The following is a 19,645-nucleotide window of genomic DNA, read 5'->3' as shown; positions in this document are numbered from 1 at the left end:
GGTCTATTAAACCTATATCCATGGGTTTCATCAGGTCCTTTTCCACAGTACAGGTGTATTAATCAAGCACCATTCAGTCTGCATTGATAATCATGGTGCTTGATTTTATACACCTGTGGAAAGAGACATGGTGAAATTCATGAATAACTACGTTTACATGCACCCTTTCTAATCCGATTCAGGCCCAATCGGAATGAAATTCCTTCATGTAAACAAGACAATCGGAATGAAAATCGCCGATCGGATTGAAATTTGGATCGGATTGAAAGAGGTGGAACGGACACGTTCGGTAGTAAAATAGTTGTCATGTATACACTGGATCGGATCGTTCTCTGCTACTCTTCCGTTCTGCGCATGTTCAGAAAAGGAGGCGCGATATTTCTCTTATCAAAAAAGCCACCACGGTGTAGGCAGAGAGGGTTAAAGCTAGTAATGAAAGATCTTTGGTTAGGTGTAAACATATAAGCACTGGGCGTGAGGTTGAACCATATTTTCTTTTAGGTCTATGGGTTGAACAGTGACGGATAACATGGCATCGGAAGAATAGGCTATTTAGTTTCGTGACACTTTCAAAACAACCACAAAATCTGACAGCATCTTTGAAGTTTAGGAAGTAGCCTAGGCCTACTAGGCTGCAGGCAGTTGGATAGCTAACTGACAGCTGCGTAGGCTTTGGTAAAAGCAACGACTGAAATGCAGTGATGAAGTCTCGTTTTCTGAAAGGCAAATATTAACAGGTAGACTATGTTTCGGAGACTACAGTGGAGACAGATATTTTGCGATGTCTGAAAGAACAGAAGCTAGGTAGACGGCAAGGACCTGATTGAATGCATTTCCGTACAAGTTTGAATTTGTGTTGCTGGGACTTGTTAAACAACATCTGAGGTGCAAAACAACTAGCGAACAGTCAGACGTTTTGGTGGTTTGCTACCCCGTCAGATTACAGGATAATCAGCTATATTTTTGGCTTCGGAATACTTCTGTATTGTGCATGAAGTTAGCATTTGCTGACCGACTTGCTGTGCAGTGTGAAATCGGCCAGTGAGTGTGTTAGGAGGACGCAATTTTAGTTTATATTTTCGTCGTTTTAGTCATTCTAATTATAAGGAAAAGAAACGAAACTCTAGGCCTATGATGTTGCTTTTGAACAGAAGAAAGCAGAGGCAGAGGATTGGAAGTAGGGAATATCTCACGCCTCAAACGTCATAGCCTGGCCCTATAGGCTATAAGCTCTCACGTCCATCTCGGGGAGCAAAACTGCAAGCAGGCTATATGTGCGTGAAGCTGCATGTAAACGCGCGCATCCAAAATACTCCTTGCCATGTAAACTTCCACCGATCCGATTGACCGATCCGATTGGTCATTCCGATGGTTGCATGTAAACGTAGCTAATATATCAGAATCAAATATCACTGTCTGATCTGATCACCACCCATAGCCCATAGACTCTCTCTCTCTCTCTCATATAATTTCTTTCTGTATGCCCATTTTTGTATATTTTTGTTCTGTATGCCCATACTCAACAAACATATATTTGAAATATGTTTCCCCAATATATATATTTTAATATATATTCAAAATTGGCCAACAATTATTATATATATTTTAATATATTTCTAAATGGGTAAAAGGTCATTTTCAGTTCTCCAAAATAAAAAGCCAACTTTAAGATACTAATGCTGTGAGGACCAACATGGCCTGTCAGTGACTCCTAGAATGAATTTTAAAAAAAATAATAATTTCGCACAAAGGATTTTTTTCAACTGTGTTTGCATTCACTTCATTCAACACAGCCATTTTATTTGAAATCTTTTTTTACATGTTCATAACACAATGTCCATCGCTTCCCTCGATGTGCACAACACTGACTGATTGATGGTACGAATGTCCTTCATTTTGAAAAATAAAACAAAAGGAGAAGAGACATTTAACAATGCCCTCTAAGCTTAAGTTGTCTCACAACTTTTGGCACAGGAGGCTGAAGTATGGATCAGAACAGTTGACAGTTGTCTGACAGTTTACTCTTACTTGACATACACTACAATGAGAAACACTGAAGTACCTCAGTAGAGACTTGACTTGATATTGGTCCACTTTAGACCATTTAAATCTTGGTCATTTTTATTGGTCAGGTCAGGCTCATGGGACATTAAGACTACAAATAACACCACGAACGAGGGACTGTTGTGGTCCTTAAAGGGTCAGCTTCTCACACACGCGCACATGCATACACACACACACACACACACACACACACATCTACACACACTCGCGCACTCACTTGTGAACGCATGCACACACACACCTACACACAGACGCACACGCGCACACACACACACACACATTAACACACACACCCTGTGGGGCACGGACCAGCCAGCGCAGACAGTCAAACCATGGATGCAGCCCAGAAGGTGACAACGACAATGAAGGAATTTTCTGGAATGGAGCAGACGGCCTTACCGTCCAGGCCAGTCCACCTATGGAATGGACGGAATGAATGCTGACAGGGGACGTGGGACCATAACCCATCCTCTCGGACAGCAGTCAAAAATGACCATCGTGCTTCTGCTTGCTCCAATACAAATGTTCATTATACATATGTACATAAATACACATCCCCATTCTCAAAATACTTAAATACACTCACACTCATATGCCTACACACACACACACACACACACACACACACACACACACACACAGACACACACAGTATTTTGATGCAATGTAATGACCCAGAGTTTTCAGAGAGAAAACAACTACGGGCCAAGGGAAGGGTAAACTGGACTTCAGAGGAACCCTAGAGGAATGGGTCAGGGTTGTGTCCGTCTCCTGCCGTGTTTCGGCCTCCGCGGTTTGAGGATCACATAGTTGCTGTATGTGGTGTGTTGCTCTGAGAAGAACGGAACGAAGAAGGCCCTGAAGAACTTGGACGACCTGTGTGTACAACGACAGAGCACGACACAAGGTCAAAATCACACAATGAGTTAATAGTGTACAGTGTCAACAACACTAACAAGTGTTATCTCTCAGAGGCCTGCTCGTGACAGAGACAAGGAGCTGTGTGTCAGGACAAGGAACTGCTAATCTCAAGAATCGACAGATTAACTTCACAGGCAAAATCCTTGCTGACCTATATTTGTGGTTCAAATGACCCCATGTGAACTCCCCATGCAACCAGTGGCTCATCACTGGAGTCACCTTTGGTAGTTAACAGAAAAGAAAGACGCAGAACTGACCTGCTTGCGTCCAGGAAAGGCTTTACAACGATGATGCTCCAGTCTTCTTTGTTGGCAGCATAACGTGGTTCACGAGGTGCCTCTGTTTCCAAGGCCAAGTCCACTAGGTAGTGGCACTGTTTGAGGTCCACCTTTAACAAAGAAAGACTTCTTTATTAGTAACTACTGATGCTAAACCAGTGTAAACCAGTATTATTTGGTGTAATAGCCCATTTATAAATATGTCCAGGATTCCTCTCTCACAATATCACAGAGCTACTGTTTCACTTACATATCTAGAAGTCTCCTCAAGGTTCTGATCATTCATTTCGGTGGGAATCATGCGTGTGGCCCATAGGTCACTGGGATAAGGCTTGGGAAGCTGACCACGGAATTCTGATTGGATAAACTGCAGTTGCCAACTAAGAGAAAAAAAAGAGAAAGAATGTTGCATCAATTTAGACAGAAGTGGGGCAAATACCCATTGAGTATCTAGTATACCCATTACCCATACCCATTTAGTATACAGTAGAGTATGCAAAATACGCATTGATGTTGGGTACATCATTTATCAAACCTTATTTCCATGGTAACAACAGCATTTATATTTTCTAAAAACATCATTAATTTTTTGGCACATCAATACATGGCACAACATTTTCAACACGTTAATAAAATAAAAATTATTCAGAATATTGGTCATGTATTTCCCATTTTCCTGTGTATTTCTAAACATTTATTCTGCCCTGAAGAGGAAGAAAAATAAATATCTATAACGGCGTTATAAACCGTCTCTGGTTTTGGTAACTTAGCAACAATAAACACTTATCGAAGCGCCGAGAGGAGGAGGTTGTGGGCGCTCTGGCTGTAAAAAACGTGTTTGGTGGACACAGCACCTAAAGGAGAGCACACTCACTTGTTGGGCAGCAGGAAGCTGCTGGGGAAGCGATACCACTCCTTGCCCACACACACGTTGACTGGTCGGCCCTCGGGCACCGTGTGGATGTTGGGGTCTTTGGCGATGCGGTGGAACTCTGGGTACAGATCCAACGGGGCATGGTAGCCTAGGAAACAAAATGTCAAAGGGAAATTCAGTAAATGCTTTGAAAAAAGAGTGTAAATAAAAGAGAAAGTGAGAACGGGAGAGGGAGAGAGAGAGAGAAAGAGAGATTGAGAGATCACAAAAGCTTCTTTCTGCAGTAATAATATGCGTGTTTAGGCTAATGCAGCCTTGTACTCATGCAGTGGACATTGATTCGGGACAATTTTGCATGTATCCCATGGGCAAAAATAAATCAATACTGCGCAATGTCCTCCTCAAGTGGTGTGAGTAATGGTGTTTGGGAGGTGATGACCAGTATTCCTGCTTGACAGAATAGCCCACACACAGGCCACAACAACAATCATCTTTTTCCATGACTAATGCAAACAAAGCAACATTAGTCATGAACATTTTAGGAATACGCGAGTCGAGGTTGGAGTGGGCGTGGTTCTTGTTGCAAGTAAAAAAACGCAGTTTTTAGATGTACTTTGCATTCATTTGCATAAGGTTGACCCCTGACCTCGGAACAGAGCCACGGATCGAGACAGTGACAGCACGGCGAAGAGCAGCACAGAGCCCAGAGCCAGCCAGTTGGAGGAGACGGTGTAGTGCTCCAGGCGATAGCGTTGGAACAGGAAGTGGTAACATTTCTGCAACAACCAAAAAACACATCCACCTTTTTAAGTGTCAAACAGCCCCAAGAGATGGACGCCACCATGACCAAATGTGCCTGTATCAATTTGCTAATCATGTAACTGGCTGTCGAAAACATTGCAAGAACTATTGCGATATGTTTGTTCAGATAACATGAATTAATTAAACAAACGATTAAGACATCAACAGCAGTAGTCAGTACATAAATAAATGACAAAACACCTGTGAGAGGTAAATGCACCAGCCAAATAAATAAGTGGACTCAGCCGTAGCTTCTCACTGTACCTGAAGGGAGGATAGTGCCACTGCTCCGCAGAGACAGATGAGCGGGTATATAGGAAACAGAAACCGCTCCTCCTTGTGAGGTTGAGTGAAGAAAACCAGCATCCAAAGGTACATGGGCGACAGCGTTAACCAGTAAGGGCGTCCCAAGTTTTGCACTGTAGCACACGGACACACACACACACACACACACACACACACACACACACACACACACACACACACACACACACACACACACACACACACACACACACACACACACACACACACACACACACACACACACACACACACACACACACACACACACACACACACACACACACAGGTGGATGAAGAAAGCAAAAAGTCATGATCAGCTGGTGGCTTGCCAAATCATTACAAAAGCAGTTTGCAAAGTCAGCAACACCTGTAGATCAAACAACTCAACCACAATGGACATCTGACAATCAAATAAAGAGCTGACGGATGTTGCTGCTGAACTCACCGTTAAACCTCTGCAGCAGCGCCTCCATTAACGCAGTGAGGGGTAGAGAGAACAGGGCCAACGCAAAGACAATATTAAAGTTCAGGAAACCGTTCAGAAAGTAAAAGTGCCACGGCTCTGTGCCTAAACAAAGGACAAAGACACATGTAATCATACATCACATACATCAACACATCAAAACTAAGGTCATGAAAATAGTATATGCAGAAATTCAGTAGCAAAATCCTACAAATGGTCTGTCTTTGACTAAGCATTTCAATATGGTTGGATGAATACCTACAGTTACAAGTACATGTTTAATGATTTCACACATTTCTTTTTGCTGGCACAAGAAAATCAGAAAAGTACCATAGAGATCTGGGCCATGAGGAGTGAACACATTGTAAAGGACGATATTCAGAGGAGCAATCACCAGCTTGCCATAATAGTAACTGTCTATTAATACTACGGGAACCTATAATAAACACAAGACCAAAAACATGTTATTCAAAAGAAATTATGTCATGGTATAAAACCCAAGATCTGGTTGGCAAAAAATAAATAAAAAATGTAAAAAGGCAGTCTGTCTGTAGACCTTAGATGTGTTAAACGACAAAATTCTCACCAGGAAAATGAGAAGAGCGGCCGCAGCCCACATGATGAAGCTCTTCCATTTCCTCTGAAGGACCAGCAGGTCAAAGGCGATGGGTATTCTGCCAAAAAAAAAAAAAACGGTTAAAGTCACCTCACACTTCCTCACCACAACACCACATGCAAAATAAAGACGTTTGCTCTTAAATTTAAAATAAATAAAAAAAACAGCTTGGAATTTTCCCTTAGCAATGCTGAGTGGGATTTCTATTTCAATGTTTTAAATGATGCATGCCATAATTAATGAACTAATCTAATTATTGGTTGACAAGATACATCAGCTTGGACTGTGCCTCGCTCACCCGAGTAGAACACTGAATGGCCAGCCAATGATAGCTCCCGCTGCCACTCCCAGCACAGCTATGCTAGTGCGTCCCTGGAACCAGCCTGTCATGGCCACCACGGTGCTGTACATGCAGAACGTGCTTGGGAGGAACGCTGGGATCACACAAACACAGGGGACAAGCATTGGAAATTAGCCAATAATATATGCTATGATGCCTTCTGTTGGGTTGTGCAAAGCCCACATGATATGTATCTGTCCCTATCAAATAAACCATAAACCGCATCCCACCCAGTTGGTCACAGCACAAATATGGGATCAACCCTGTCCGTATTTTGGTACAACTTTGGTTAAAAGCTTTGCTGTTGTTTATAATTGTCTATTTTGCTGAAAGTGATTTGTATTAAGAAAAGATTTGTTTAACAGGGAAAAAAATACAAATATGGGAAGAGATTTCACAATTACTCATAAATAGCAGTGTTATTCTGATTACTTTTGATTTTAGATACAATATACCAATACACAAATAGCCTGTGGGTCACTAAGCAGTCTGTCAGAGTAATCCAATTAGGTACACAACAACAATGCTGACATTAACTACCAATTCTGCTGTTTTGTACTGAAAATAAAGAGATTTAATGAAAATGCATCATCTCATACAAACCTGCCGAGGAGCAGAACATTCCTGCGCTCAATACTAAAAATGCCAACATAAGACGACCAACATGGAGACCAAACTTCTTACAGACTGCCCTGAAAGAGGAAAACACAGTCAACGAAATGAAGACAAAATTAATTTGTGATTTTTAAAAAAATCAACTCTTAATTAAGACCCTCATGGGCTAGCAAAGATCAATATATGTTTAGTTTGAACATGAATACTTCCATGGCCAGTGAAATAGAATTGTACTACATGCACAGACGCACACTCACTTGTAGAAATAGAGTTCACAGACACAGCAGGCAAAGGCCAAAGCACAGCGCAAAAAATAAAACACTAGGACCTGTAAAAGAAACAAGGACGTTTCAATGAATGTCACCTCTACCAAACTTAGACATGTAGGCTACAGTAGAGAGCAGGAGAGAAAGAGGACACAATACTATAAACTAAAAGGATTACTGACCTTGTTAGTCTGAAGTATCTTGGCATGAAAGAAGGCAGGAAGGGCATGGAGCCATAGGTAAGCATAAGAGCGTATTGCATAAGTTGGAGAATATTCCCATGTTTGCATCCCTTTGCCATAGAGCAGATAGTGAGTCTGAAAAGGGAAAACATTTCACTTAACATAAGTGGGAGATACACATTGTTCAACAGGGTCTTTCTGTGATGTATTTAATTCACCTGATGTTATTGTAAATGCTTGTTAATTTAGCTGAGAATGCCACTGCCACCGGACATAACCTCCCACTGATAATCCTTCTCCAACTCAGTTTCCAACACATGCACACTGACAGCATACTTAATTGGCCTTTACTGGCTGATGTAATGTATGTATGGCTATTAGTATAACTCACTGGTTCCCAGTAGTTGAAGGTCTCATCACAGTCTGAGATGTTGCTGAGCAATGCTGCACAGAAGCGGGCTGAAACGAGGCACTTGAACGCTGTTGAACCCTCCGGGGCCCAGACCTGGCCTGCTTTACTTGTTCTATAGTAATATGAAGGTTCAAACGGGATGATATGCTTATCCGGGTACAAACTAGTAGCCAGGGGAAATGCACAACAGTTTGGAAAACATGACATCAACTTCCCAAATAATTTATGTCAATACAAAACTATGAAGGCGCCTAAGGACAACATGAATGTGATCTCAAATCAACTTAACACCAGTCTGACAGACAGGGGTAGGGTAACCTTAGCTGATCAACTCATTGAGCTCCTCACGTTACAATCGGCTAATGATACGTGGCTCTAATGCCCCATGGCAGACTGTTAGCTAACCTTAGCTTAATGCTTCCCAGTATGACAAGCAATGCAACGTCGTTGTATAAACAAAGGGTTTCTGAATAAGAAATTGCTTCACAAAGCACTGAAACATAACTCGATTGAAACTGGTTTCGAAGCCTACTTCGTTAGCAGGTGATTGAATGAATGAGAAACATTCAACGTCAGGACAGCTAGCTGTCATTCAAAGCAGACACCCTTACAAGATAACGTTAATGTTACAATGCTTGGATTAATCCTGTATACTTATAAGCAACCCCAAATGGCGTATATCTTAGAATACTGGTTGACATTAAATGTGTCATCATTGTAACAAAAACGGCAGATAACTGCAGTGACTAGCTACATGCAACGTTACCAGACATGAAAACTGTATCAGTAACGTTAAGCTAGTAGCCTGGACCTCCTACAACAGCACACAGCTAAATGTTTTTCTAAATCACTCACTCATTTCGCATGTCAGCGTTTTTACTGTCGTCAACATTCTTCTCTTCTTTCGACGTTCGGTTGTCGCTGACAATACTTGTGTTCACATTATTAGCATCCTGTTTACTGCCTCGTCTGGTTCGCTGACGGACACCCTTCGTCGCCATGTCTTCTACTGGCATACAAATGTCTCGTTTGGAATAGATCACATGTGATACAAGAGTCCGATCCTCACCATCGACATAAGACCTATGCATGACCATAGGCCAACCCTCATAGCACCAATTTCTCCAAACCCCAACAAAGAAGCACTGCACAAAGGAGTTTATAAATATTTTTTATTTCATCCTTGTTTTCATTGTATACTAAATACAAATATCTAAAAGCAATATAAATAACATTTCCTGAAACTTCATAATACATTCCACATTTAAAATCGTTCACCTTATAAATAAGAATAAATACACATATTAAATACACGTTATTAGCAGCCAAGACCATATGACATCTCTGTTGTTACATCACATATGAGGTAGGCTAAAGGACGAGCCTAAACGAATTTAATCGTTTTTTCAACCACTTCCAGTGGTTTATCAAGTGCATGCATACCTCACAATTTACATTAGATTAAACATATTACTGACACAGATACTGGCCATACCAGGCTTACATGAAGTAGCCTAATAGAAAGTAGATCTTTTTTTTGAACAAACATATCAACAGCATACATTTGTTGCTCAGTCACATTCTTAAAAACAGTATTTGTTTACCAACAAAGCAAGCACATATCACCTACCGGTGAATGTGTAACTGCATGCACCATAGTGATAATGTGACTGGCCAACATTGTCACAGTAAACATGATCGTCATATTCACAGTACACTGAAATTAGATGCACATTTACTGAACCTCTGATATGGCTTGTCTGAGTTTGGGGCTAATATTTGATTTACACATTAAAAAGATGAACAGAAAAGAAAACTAAAATATAGCCCCTAAGGTACATTCTAAGATTGTGATATAATGGAACGGAAAAGTAGTCCATAAACCAAAGCTTATTAGAGCTGCTGGAGGGATCCACTAAAGAAATATTAGAGGGCTAGTTATGTAAAGTCAGGGCATTCAACGTAACAGATTTCCTGAAATACATACATTTTGCAGTCTGTCAACCTACCAGCTATATAGGGGTTGTCAAGCCAACTAACACAAAGAAAGCCTAGGTATGTTGAACTTGCTTTGTAGTACACCCCTTGGGTTTTTATCTGTTGTTGTATGGGTTTAAGTCATGCAGTGTGATACGTATAATATACAATCCAAACAGTCTTGATAGTGCACATAATAAATACAAGAACATATTTAGGGCGGATTTGGTTTGCAGATAGGATCGGAATAGCGCTTTGTTGACAACTGGGGGCCCTATTTGAAATGACCGGCAAAGAAGAAAGTCACTCAGAGTAAGCGGGTTTCCATGGGACAGTTTTCTTCTTATTCTGATAAAACTATTCCGGATGAAAAATGTGTTCCATTTCTTTACATGGGGTGTGTTCTATTCCGATCAGGTGCTTACAAGCGTTCCTTGATTGGAATAGATGTAACTGCCTTACTTTTCCTTGAGAAGCTACAGCAGGCAACCCAATTGACCGGAACAAGAACGGAATGCACCACTCCTTTCCTTTCCGATTAAAATTCAAATCGGATTGGCAGTCAAGGTGTTTATATGTGTAATTTTCATTCCGATCAGAATAAAATATATCATTATAATCAGAATAAAAGTTATCATAATCAGAATAAAAGTATCCATGTAAACTCACTTAATGAGCTTCTTGTTCATTAACTACAGCATGTGGAAGTATTGCACTGATCCACCAGTGTTTGACCTTAAAATCTTCCTCATCGTATTAAATTACGATATAGATTTCATCTCATCTACCTGAGTGTGACCTGTAGTTTTTGAGACATCAGTTGCCGCAACTGATTGTGTATGTCCTTCACCTGACTGTGCGAGAGTGCACGATCAGGCGACTGGTAGGTCAACCGGTAACAAAGGCTGGCGTGACCCATGTGTGGATGTCGGAAACGGTCCACCAGCACCACCTCTCGTACCGCGCCTGCTGACGCTTGACGGACCACAGCATGGAAGTCAAGTTCGTCAAAGCTGTCCGGTTCCATCCAGAAGCTGATGTCGTGCGAGTAGCTTGGCGGGTACAGCGAGAATGTGCAGAAAGGTTCCAGGGGTTTGGAGGAGAAGTGGTGAAGGAAGCGGGGATCAGGACTCCAGAGTAAGCGCCAATCAAACAGATTGAAGACAAGCGTGGCCAAGTAGTCAAGGTTAATCGTGACCACAGACAGTCGGACACCTTGAAACTCATACTCTGGTGCAGACACGTACGCTAACCTCCCAAACTTGGGAAGTTTTTCTGAGTTCATCCACACCTTCTTGGCGTCCTCTTGGTCCCCTATAAACGAGACTCCATAAGGAGACAGAAGTGTCTCTAAACACCCCTGGAGACACTTTAAAGGTTCGGAGTCGGAGGGGAAAGCTCCCACGAGAAGCAGCTGGTGATGGACCGGCGACGTGCTTGAGGACACAGGGGCTCGACGGAAAACCAGACCACTCAGTGCGTGCAGAGTTCCCGGACTGAAATCTTCGTGCTGGATAATCTCTGAAAGATGCATCAGCATAGATGGCTGTAGCGCGTACTTGGTGTTGGAGCTTAGGTGGTCATCGCCCATCATCTCGTCCTCCTCACGTAGACCATGGGTTTCAATGGGCCTCACCCAATACATGTCTGAGGCAGCAACATCTGGGCCAAATGTGTGGAGCTGGTCTGGGGTGCAACAGACCAGTTCAGGAAAGTTATGGGTCAGGGTGTAAACGGGCCAGGATGACTTCAGTTCCCGAAGTAGCTGCTCCTGCACTAATTTCACAGGGTGGCATGATTCGGAGTCAAGGAAAGACCTATAAATGACAACCAATTAATGACAACCAACGAGGCAATGTGCAACATGATCAATCTATTAGTCACTAATCTATTAGTCACTGTCACTACACAAACATATCCTTGAATGTCACTGAAAACTTCCACAGAGGCTTCAATCAGGTTTTTGGTATGGTATTGGTATATAAAGGTTACTAAAGGCTTAACAGTGGTGCACAGCTTTTTAAGTAGCCTAAAATCCACACATGCTCTAGATTCATATTATGTAAAAAATAATGTATGTCAATACCGGTTCACATATTCACTTAGCTCTTCTGGAAGTTCAAATAATATTGAGTCTTTGGCCAATGCTGCCTCCATTTTTAAAGTCACTGCAGGTGTAGAATATGGATAACTTTGGGTGAAGATATGGTTAAGACCACTATCCACATGGAATCCTTTATCTTGGCTCCTGAGAAACAAAATTGCAAATATAAAAGATCAATAATTATAGCATTGGGTAATTTACATCGGCAAGAAATGTGTCTCTGTATATAAATTATATATCATTGCCAAAGCAGGTATGATATGAAGGTAACATAAACATTTAATGAACAAACTGTTCGAATACATTTTTGATAGAGTTTCTTCCAAATTCTACCCACCTGTAACCTGTGCATTTATAGCCCTGATATTTCATCGGATCGAAAGGATGGACCTCACTCAAGATCAGGCCAGCTTCCGCTGCCATGGCAACAACTTGCCAACTGTTGTGCCACTCTCTCATTGGACTGTCAGCTGGAGTGCCACCTTGGCCATTGCACAAGGCCACGTGAACCTCCCCTCCACCTTTTAAGACCTGCACACAACTGTGGAGGAAGAGGGGGCGATTAATTTGAGCATAAACATTATGATATGTGCAATGCATTTCAAATCACAGTGGCTCTCGTTCACTACAACTACATTGTTCACAAAAGGAAGACTGTGCCCTGTCCTATCCTACCTGAGGAAAAATTTAGCCAGGAGATGACGGTTCTTCTTCACTCCGCTTTTGCGACCGAAGTGGGGGAAGTTGAAGATAATGCAGTCAAAAAGATTATTTTGAAGAGCCTCATGTTCTTTCAGACTTGTGCAGTCCACTTGAAAGAGCACCGATGAACCTGAAAAAGATGACACATTCAGTAAACCCTCCCCCTCCTCTGTCATCAATTTAAATAATGATGACAAAGAATAGCACTTCACCACAATCGCGTATGCGCTGAACGTTCTCTCGAGCATTCTCCAGGCGATATGTCTTATCCTCTGACTGCAAGCAAGTTGACGTTACATTTAGCTCATCCATAGACGATTCGGCCAGAGCAACTGAAAACGAGAAGTTGCCCTCGCCAACAAGTAGTACCTCACGTGGGCTGCACATCGCTAGCAAAACAAAATGCACAAGGTTAACTTACAGAAGAAGCATGCCGCATCCCTGTAAGTTTAAGTTAAGGTGACAGACATGTAAGCAACAAGTAAAAATACTGCACTAACAAGTAATAACGTCAAACGTTAATCAAGTCAGAAAATCGCATTAACGTTATTGTCAACGTAACGACAGCTAGAGCAATTAGCTTGACAGCTGATAATTCGTGATTTCCAAAGACAAGGTTATGTCACTTACTTTCTTAATTTGACAGACCACTGCTGTTATTGCAAACAAAGGTTTGAGACGGAACCCATACAAATTCACATGCAAGTCAGGCGCTGGCTAGCGCAAGACTGTAGCAATATTCTAGCTTTAATTATCACGTTAGCCAACGCAAGAAGATCTAATAATCTCTACGTCTAGAGAATCAGAAAACTGTTGGTTAGCTAATAGCTAACTTAGCCTGTTCCCCAGAGAGATTTGCACGTATACCGTTGGTTACCTGAATCTCTTGTCATAAAACGTGGCACAACAGAGGGGAAACACGTTCAAATGCAAATTATTTGCAACCTCTTTGGATAAACAAACACACAGGTAGCACTCCGAACATTTCTAGACAATACGACCACGTAGGCTTATGCGTTTTAAAGAATCTTTGATGCAGTTCCTCTGGCTGGAGCACCAGTTTAAATGACCCTGAGGGAAACAGCGGAGACGCTACTGGTATAATTTAACCAGACAAAAAGGATTTCTAACCATGCCTTTCTCGAAGCAACGTTAAATGGTCTGGTTACTAAGCATGTGTAAACTTGTGTTTTAAAACCCATTACGCTTAACGTTGTTCATACCTTGTCGAGCCCGCAAGTCATTCACCTCACTAGTTCCTATGCCGTTTCTTCCTATCTACGCGGTAACACAAATCAAGGAGCCTGCATTCACCAATGAGACGACTGAAGAATCAGAAAGAAAAGGGCGGGTTATTTGACAAGAGTGTAGCGAAAATTAGTAGCCTATGCATTTTGAATGCTTTGTAGATTGAGTGTTTGTTTATTTTACAAGAGTGTCATTGCTGTCATTGATGGCCCGTACGTGTTTGTTTGTAAGGGTAATGAGCCTACTCTAAAAAGTACATACAGGTTTACATCAAGTATCCACCATGTCTACTTCAAATTAATGTAACAAAATATAAAATTGAAGCATTCTAGCAGAATTCTTAGAGAATAGATTCAAATAAACTGGGCTAACTGCAAAAACTTTGAGAGAAAGGGGAGTGACCTGAAAGATGACGTCTTTCCCTCACGTCAGCTTTTAAGTGAAAGCGAAACTTGAATGCATGAGGTCGACTACTACAGTAAGTATAATTTTTTATGTATAATACTATAATACATAATTGATAGTCTTTTGTTAATCTAAAAATCACAATTGTAAATATTTGGTAAGTTAAGCATAGAGAAAATGTCATTTCGCAACAGTGGAGAGATCAAATCTTAAGAGTTTTTGCTATCTTCAGAGTTCGAGATAGCAAAATAAGGAAGCACAACGTTTTAAATGATGTTTACTTTATGCCTATTCATGTACACCGAACGCATACTGCTAATTGTTTATTATCTTATTGTCTGTGATCTCTTAGACCTACGTTGGATTTCACACAGAACACTATAAACACATTTTTTTGTTCCATCAACGTACTGTATGATAGTATCTATTTTGTTCAATAGGCTGTCTGTCTCCCCATATTCAGAGTTTCATCATCAGTAAAGTGAAATAATGTCCAAGGTCACTTTCTGTGGTTGGGAAGTTGAGTATGATGGTGACCACTATCTGGGAGCTGGTAAAGAGGCTAAATCGGGCAGACTTTACACAATGTACCATGGCACCAGTGTCCAAGTTGCCCGTCAGATAATTCAGAATGGCTTCAAGCAGTCTGCAGATGGAATGCTGGGTCCTGGTGTTTACGTGAGCCGTGACCAGAAGAAAGCACAGCGCTACCCTTTGAATAACCATGTCTCTGACAAGGTGGTGCTGAAGTTGCAAGTTGATATTGGGAAGGTGAAACGCATCGACAAAGACCATCACCCCATGCAAAAAACCTGGCACAGTCAGGGCTACGACACTGCATGGGTGCCCCCGAATTGTGGAATGAAAGCTGTTCCAAGTGGCCTTGAGGAGGATTGCATTTGGGACCCAAACAGGGTTAAGGTGTCTGATATTGCTGTTGCACCCAATACCACTATTTTAGCTGACCTTCGCCAGTTGATATCTCAGAGAAGTAATCAATCTACTAATCAGCCCTCTGGCCAAGGAGCCTGTATCTTATGCAAGAGAACAAATGATCCTGCTCATGCCGTGCAATCATGTTGGGGATGTGGACAGAAGATCTGTATCCTCATGGCCAAACATGTCTGCCTGGTCAAGCCATAATAGACTCTGAAGTTATTTTCCCATAAGAAAAAAATTCACAACATACCAGATCTCCTTATATGGGGATGGAAGCTTGTTTTGTATGCAAACTTCAGAGGATGTGAAAATCCCATTTGCTGCTGGAGATGTGATTTAACTGACAGTCAATCAATGTTGTATTAATGTTTGTAAAAATGCATTGTCATTTTGCAAAATGCATGTCATTTTTCTGTCTGGGCGTGGGGACATCTTGTATAGTAAGCCATATCTCTGAAAATGTCAGACTGTTCTGATTTTATGACTTCTTTGACTCATGTGTATAATGAGAGAGAGCTCAAATGAAAAGTTTTACAATTTACTTTTTGTCGTGTGATTTATAGGCTTTATTAGGCTGGGTGAACCCTGCCTGAACTTCCGGGGAATTTGAATTTCGCCCGGCAGCTCAGGCTGGAAACCAGATCTTTTTCCTCTGTTTGCTGCCAGAACCTTTGGCTCCAATCAGAAACGGCCATACTCGAGTCCTGGCACGCTATTGGCCGGTGACGTGACGATAACGAAACTTAAGCGACAAACAAAGCGACAACAAAGCGCAGCCTCGCCAGACTAATGTTCAGTCTTAAGAGATTGAGCTTAGTATGGTGAAAACCAGACTAAGGCTCTATAGCATTTACTGTGCTTGCTCTACTATTTCATCACAATAGCTTGCGAAAAAGGTTTTCTAAGCCCTGTTCACAGAGTGTGGCATAAGGTTACAAACTGGAGTGATAGTTAGAGGATTCCTTGTGTCTCGTAAAACAAATTTCACACCTTCACCACCAGTGCACCCCCAGACCATCACATTCTTAGTAGTTCAAACACTCTTCTAGTAGGCTATTTGATTAGCGCCTCACAAAGGTTCTTTTTTGTGTGATCTGAACACCTTAGATTCGTCTGTTCATGAGGTTATTTCCAGATTTCCTCTTTTATATGTGTTCTATTTCCTAATCTTCTTTTTTATTGGCCAGTTGGAGATATGATTTTGCTTTGTCTTCTAGCCATCTGGAAGTCACCTCTTTTCTTGATGATATTAGGGTTTTACAGGTACTTCTTCACAACAACACAAGTTCTTTGTTTCTGGCCATTTTGCGCCTTTGAACCTTCAATAGCAGATGCTCCAGATATTCGATAAAAGCCATAGGATGGTCATCTAGCAATATTGTTTAATAGATCTGTTGTTAATGTGAGTTGATCAGATGAAAAGTTGCTATGGTATCTGATACATTCATTCATTATGCAATAGATGTCAAACATGTCATTACTTATTGGAGGTTCTAAATATAGTCAAATATACAAAATATCAAGTTATATTCAATCTTGAAGTATATTGGCCTGAAATGTTTGAAACATAGGAGTAATTTCCAGTCCAAACATACTTTCTTCTTTGCAATACAGGTAATTTATTATATCATAGGTCTCGCCATGGATATAACCATCCTTACATCATAATTTACATTTTTACAGTTTCATGACCTTATTGAAATTAAAATAAAATCTGGTGAATGTAAAAAAAAAAGGTCTTTTGAATAATTAAGTGAACACATGAACACTTTCAAGAGACATTTACAAGTACCAACAGACTAAATGAAGCTGGTCCCGTGTGAATAACCATCTGTTTTTGCACACTAAACCACCATGACCGATGACGAATAATACACCTTTCCGCTTGACACTGACAACATTAGATCAAAATTCCTATTGATTTGATGGGAGCCGTTTGAGGATTTAGTGAAAGTTGACTAAGAAAGTTTGAGGCACCTGAGAAAAAAAACCGTGCTAAGAAATGGTCAACACTGCCACTTGGCTAAGAATGGTTTACGAACAAATACCAGTCATCTAGGTTGGTGTTCCATCTTGAGATCAGTCACACGGAGGCCTGTTTAACTATTCTGCTGCTCTTTGTGTTCGATGAGACCTTTAGAAATAAGGTCTGGGATCTCCACCGCCAGCCAAGGTCCAAGCTAAAGACGAGGAAAAGCACAACAGGAATTTCTACATTAAATATTCAGATATAGTGGGGGGGACCCCTGATCTACAGTACGGTGTGGCATGATGAACACAGTGTCTTTGAGTCAATACCAGTACAGAATGAAGCAAAATAGACAAACCCCAAGAGCCATAAGGTGAGCCAATCCAAATTTAGGAACATTTCTTGCCCACAGTGGCTTGAAGTGGTCTGTCAGGCAGATCTTACCACCCCTAGAGAAAGAGAGAGAGAGGGAGTATTGAATGAGAGAAATGTCTAAGAACATACTGTTGTGAATTTATTTTCATAATTGTATCCTTATGCATCCAAGACATAGCCTGGAAAATCCAGACCCTGGTAACCTTTCAGATTAAGAGTCTGGCCATTAATAGTGTAATGGCCCAACTCGAGGGGCAGCACCAAGCATGCATTTGAAAATCTCACTACAAGCAATTGGACAACACTGTGGCCAATGTTTACTCTGACTGATTCCAGACTTCAACGCAATTGGATAACACTATGACCATTGTTTGCAGACTTCCAACATTGCAGTGTAGCTCGCCTCTGGCCCGCCTGTATCAGATACACCGACTTGATTAGTCCCGCTGATGCAGGCAGTAGAAGTAATGTGCATCATTGCTCATTGTCAGAGTAGCTTGCAGACACAATTCATACAAATATGCAAGGATTGTAACTTAATATGCATGTATCCCTGAAAGTTACAGGGGGGAAAGAGGCTTAACTACAGGCTACTAAAAGGGCAACATTATTGTAAAGTTTGTTGATGCCTTTTGTCATATAAGAGGCCCATATCAATTCTCAGACATGACTGGGATTACGTAAGTAGATCTTTATATAAACCAATCAAAAGTGATTATACTTAAAAGTAGATTATAAGTCTACCTACTGACCTGTACATTTTAGCTGTTTTCCCATCCAATTCAGGTAAGGCCACCTCAGGAGCCGTTCCAGGATAGGTGATAGGAATCTGGGTAACATATGAAAACAACTTTCTTGAAAACATCCCAACCATATGAAAGACACTATTATGTCTTATTTAGGTAAAAGGTTTATGTTTACTTACATCGAATTCCACCTCAAATTCATACTTTAGCAGATCATGAATGAACCAACATTTCCCAAACCATCTAAAATGTACAAGAAAGGGTTTGGTTAACTCTCCAGCTCGCCAATTTCCAGGAATCGAATCTGAACTGAACTAGCAGTTCTGACACAGACATGGACTTAATGATACAGACCTTGTGCCTTCTTTATTGGACTCCAGACGGAACCAGTCATTGTCAGCTGCCTTGTTATTTTCTACATACTGAGTAGTAGGGAAAGAGTTATCTGTGAGAGCTATATCGTCAGTAATAATATATCACATCACTCAAAATGGCTCTGGGGGCAAAACAGTATTCTGCAGGTGCTAAAACTACCTTTTAAACTGTATCTGTTACCAAGTTTTACCAAGCAAGTCAATGACATTAATCAAACAATATTGCCCTGTCAGGTTAAATAACTAACATCGAAATACACACTTAATCGAATCAATTTGGGAGGACTTGTTTTAGTTCAAACTAGTAATGTTGAAATGAGATGGGATACCGTTAGACCGCTGTACAGCTGACAGACTGACGAGCCCAAAGAGCTAATGTTATGCTAGCTAGCTAGCTAGCTAGCCACTTTAACATGAATCAGAAATAAATGGCTGGCATTTAAGCTTTAAAATCAAATCTTACCTTAATCAAGGCCAGGTACTCCTCTCGTAGTCTCTGAACCCACAACTCTTTGTCTCTAGGTCCAGAGTTAGTTTTTAGAAGAGGTATCTCTGACACAGCTTTCCGAGTTGCCTCATCTGCCATGGTGGCTGCGGAAGGTAAGGAAAGTGGTAAAGTGACGTCAGCACTAAGAGATGATAATGTGATGTAAATACTGGAAAGCACA

At 41.2% G+C, this 19,645-nt stretch overlaps 4 protein-coding genes across 7 annotated transcripts; 1 reads left to right on the top strand and 3 right to left on the bottom strand.

Moving 5' to 3' along the window:
* Positions 1-1,753: 1,753 nt before the first annotated feature.
* On the bottom strand, positions 1,754-9,143 carry alg9 (ALG9 alpha-1,2-mannosyltransferase). Of its 2 annotated transcripts, none has more exons than XM_062536114.1 (15): positions 8,994-9,143; positions 8,118-8,301; positions 7,727-7,861; positions 7,536-7,606; positions 7,267-7,355; positions 6,622-6,757; positions 6,294-6,381; positions 6,038-6,143; positions 5,690-5,812; positions 5,203-5,357; positions 4,784-4,913; positions 4,138-4,285; positions 3,514-3,643; positions 3,243-3,373; positions 1,754-2,940 (listed from the first exon to the last, which is right to left on the bottom strand). In XM_062536114.1, exons 1-15 carry the CDS (start codon positions 9,137-9,139, stop codon positions 2,817-2,819), a joined length of 1,896 nt encoding a protein of 631 aa, XP_062392098.1. In that variant the 5' UTR covers positions 9,140-9,143; the 3' UTR covers positions 1,754-2,816. The 2 variants fall into 2 exon arrangements, with proteins under 2 accessions (XP_062392098.1, XP_062392099.1); XM_062536115.1 differs by having other exon boundaries at positions 1,755-2,940; positions 8,118-8,250.
* A 156-nt stretch (positions 9,144-9,299) lies between these two features.
* Positions 9,300-14,294, bottom strand: fdxacb1 (ferredoxin-fold anticodon binding domain containing 1). Of its 3 annotated transcripts, none has more exons than XM_062536113.1 (6): positions 13,552-14,294; positions 13,134-13,310; positions 12,895-13,051; positions 12,557-12,760; positions 12,202-12,363; positions 9,300-11,932 (listed from the first exon to the last, which is right to left on the bottom strand). In XM_062536113.1, exons 2-6 carry the CDS (start codon positions 13,306-13,308, stop codon positions 10,900-10,902), a joined length of 1,731 nt encoding a protein of 576 aa, XP_062392097.1. In that variant the 5' UTR covers positions 13,309-13,310; positions 13,552-14,294; the 3' UTR covers positions 9,300-10,899. The 3 variants fall into 3 exon arrangements, with proteins under 3 accessions (XP_062392097.1, XP_062392095.1, XP_062392096.1); XM_062536111.1 differs by having other exon boundaries at positions 13,799-14,294; XM_062536112.1 differs by having other exon boundaries at positions 14,145-14,293.
* Positions 14,295-14,547: 253 nt separating this feature from the next.
* Positions 14,548-16,054, top strand: gig2p (grass carp reovirus (GCRV)-induced gene 2p). The gene is made up of 2 exons (XM_062536099.1): positions 14,548-14,647; positions 15,038-16,054. The coding sequence occupies exon 2, from the start codon at positions 15,064-15,066 to the stop codon at positions 15,715-15,717; it is 654 nt and encodes a 217-aa protein (XP_062392083.1). The 5' UTR covers positions 14,548-14,647; positions 15,038-15,063; the 3' UTR covers positions 15,718-16,054.
* Positions 16,055-16,877: 823 nt separating this feature from the next.
* Positions 16,878-19,599, bottom strand: ufc1 (ubiquitin-fold modifier conjugating enzyme 1). Its single transcript, XM_062536103.1, has 6 exons — positions 19,441-19,599; positions 18,958-19,025; positions 18,783-18,846; positions 18,610-18,686; positions 17,841-17,931; positions 16,878-17,693 (listed from the first exon to the last, which is right to left on the bottom strand). The coding sequence occupies exons 1-6, from the start codon at positions 19,561-19,563 to the stop codon at positions 17,613-17,615; spliced, it is 504 nt and encodes a 167-aa protein (XP_062392087.1). The 5' UTR covers positions 19,564-19,599; the 3' UTR covers positions 16,878-17,612.
* Positions 19,600-19,645: the final 46 nt, after the last annotated feature.

This window comes from Sardina pilchardus, chromosome 5 (genome assembly GCF_963854185.1).
Source record: "Sardina pilchardus chromosome 5, fSarPil1.1, whole genome shotgun sequence".
Taxonomy (NCBI): Eukaryota; Metazoa; Chordata; class Actinopteri; order Clupeiformes; family Clupeidae; genus Sardina; species Sardina pilchardus.
This window is presented reverse-complemented; position numbering and strand designations above follow the sequence as displayed.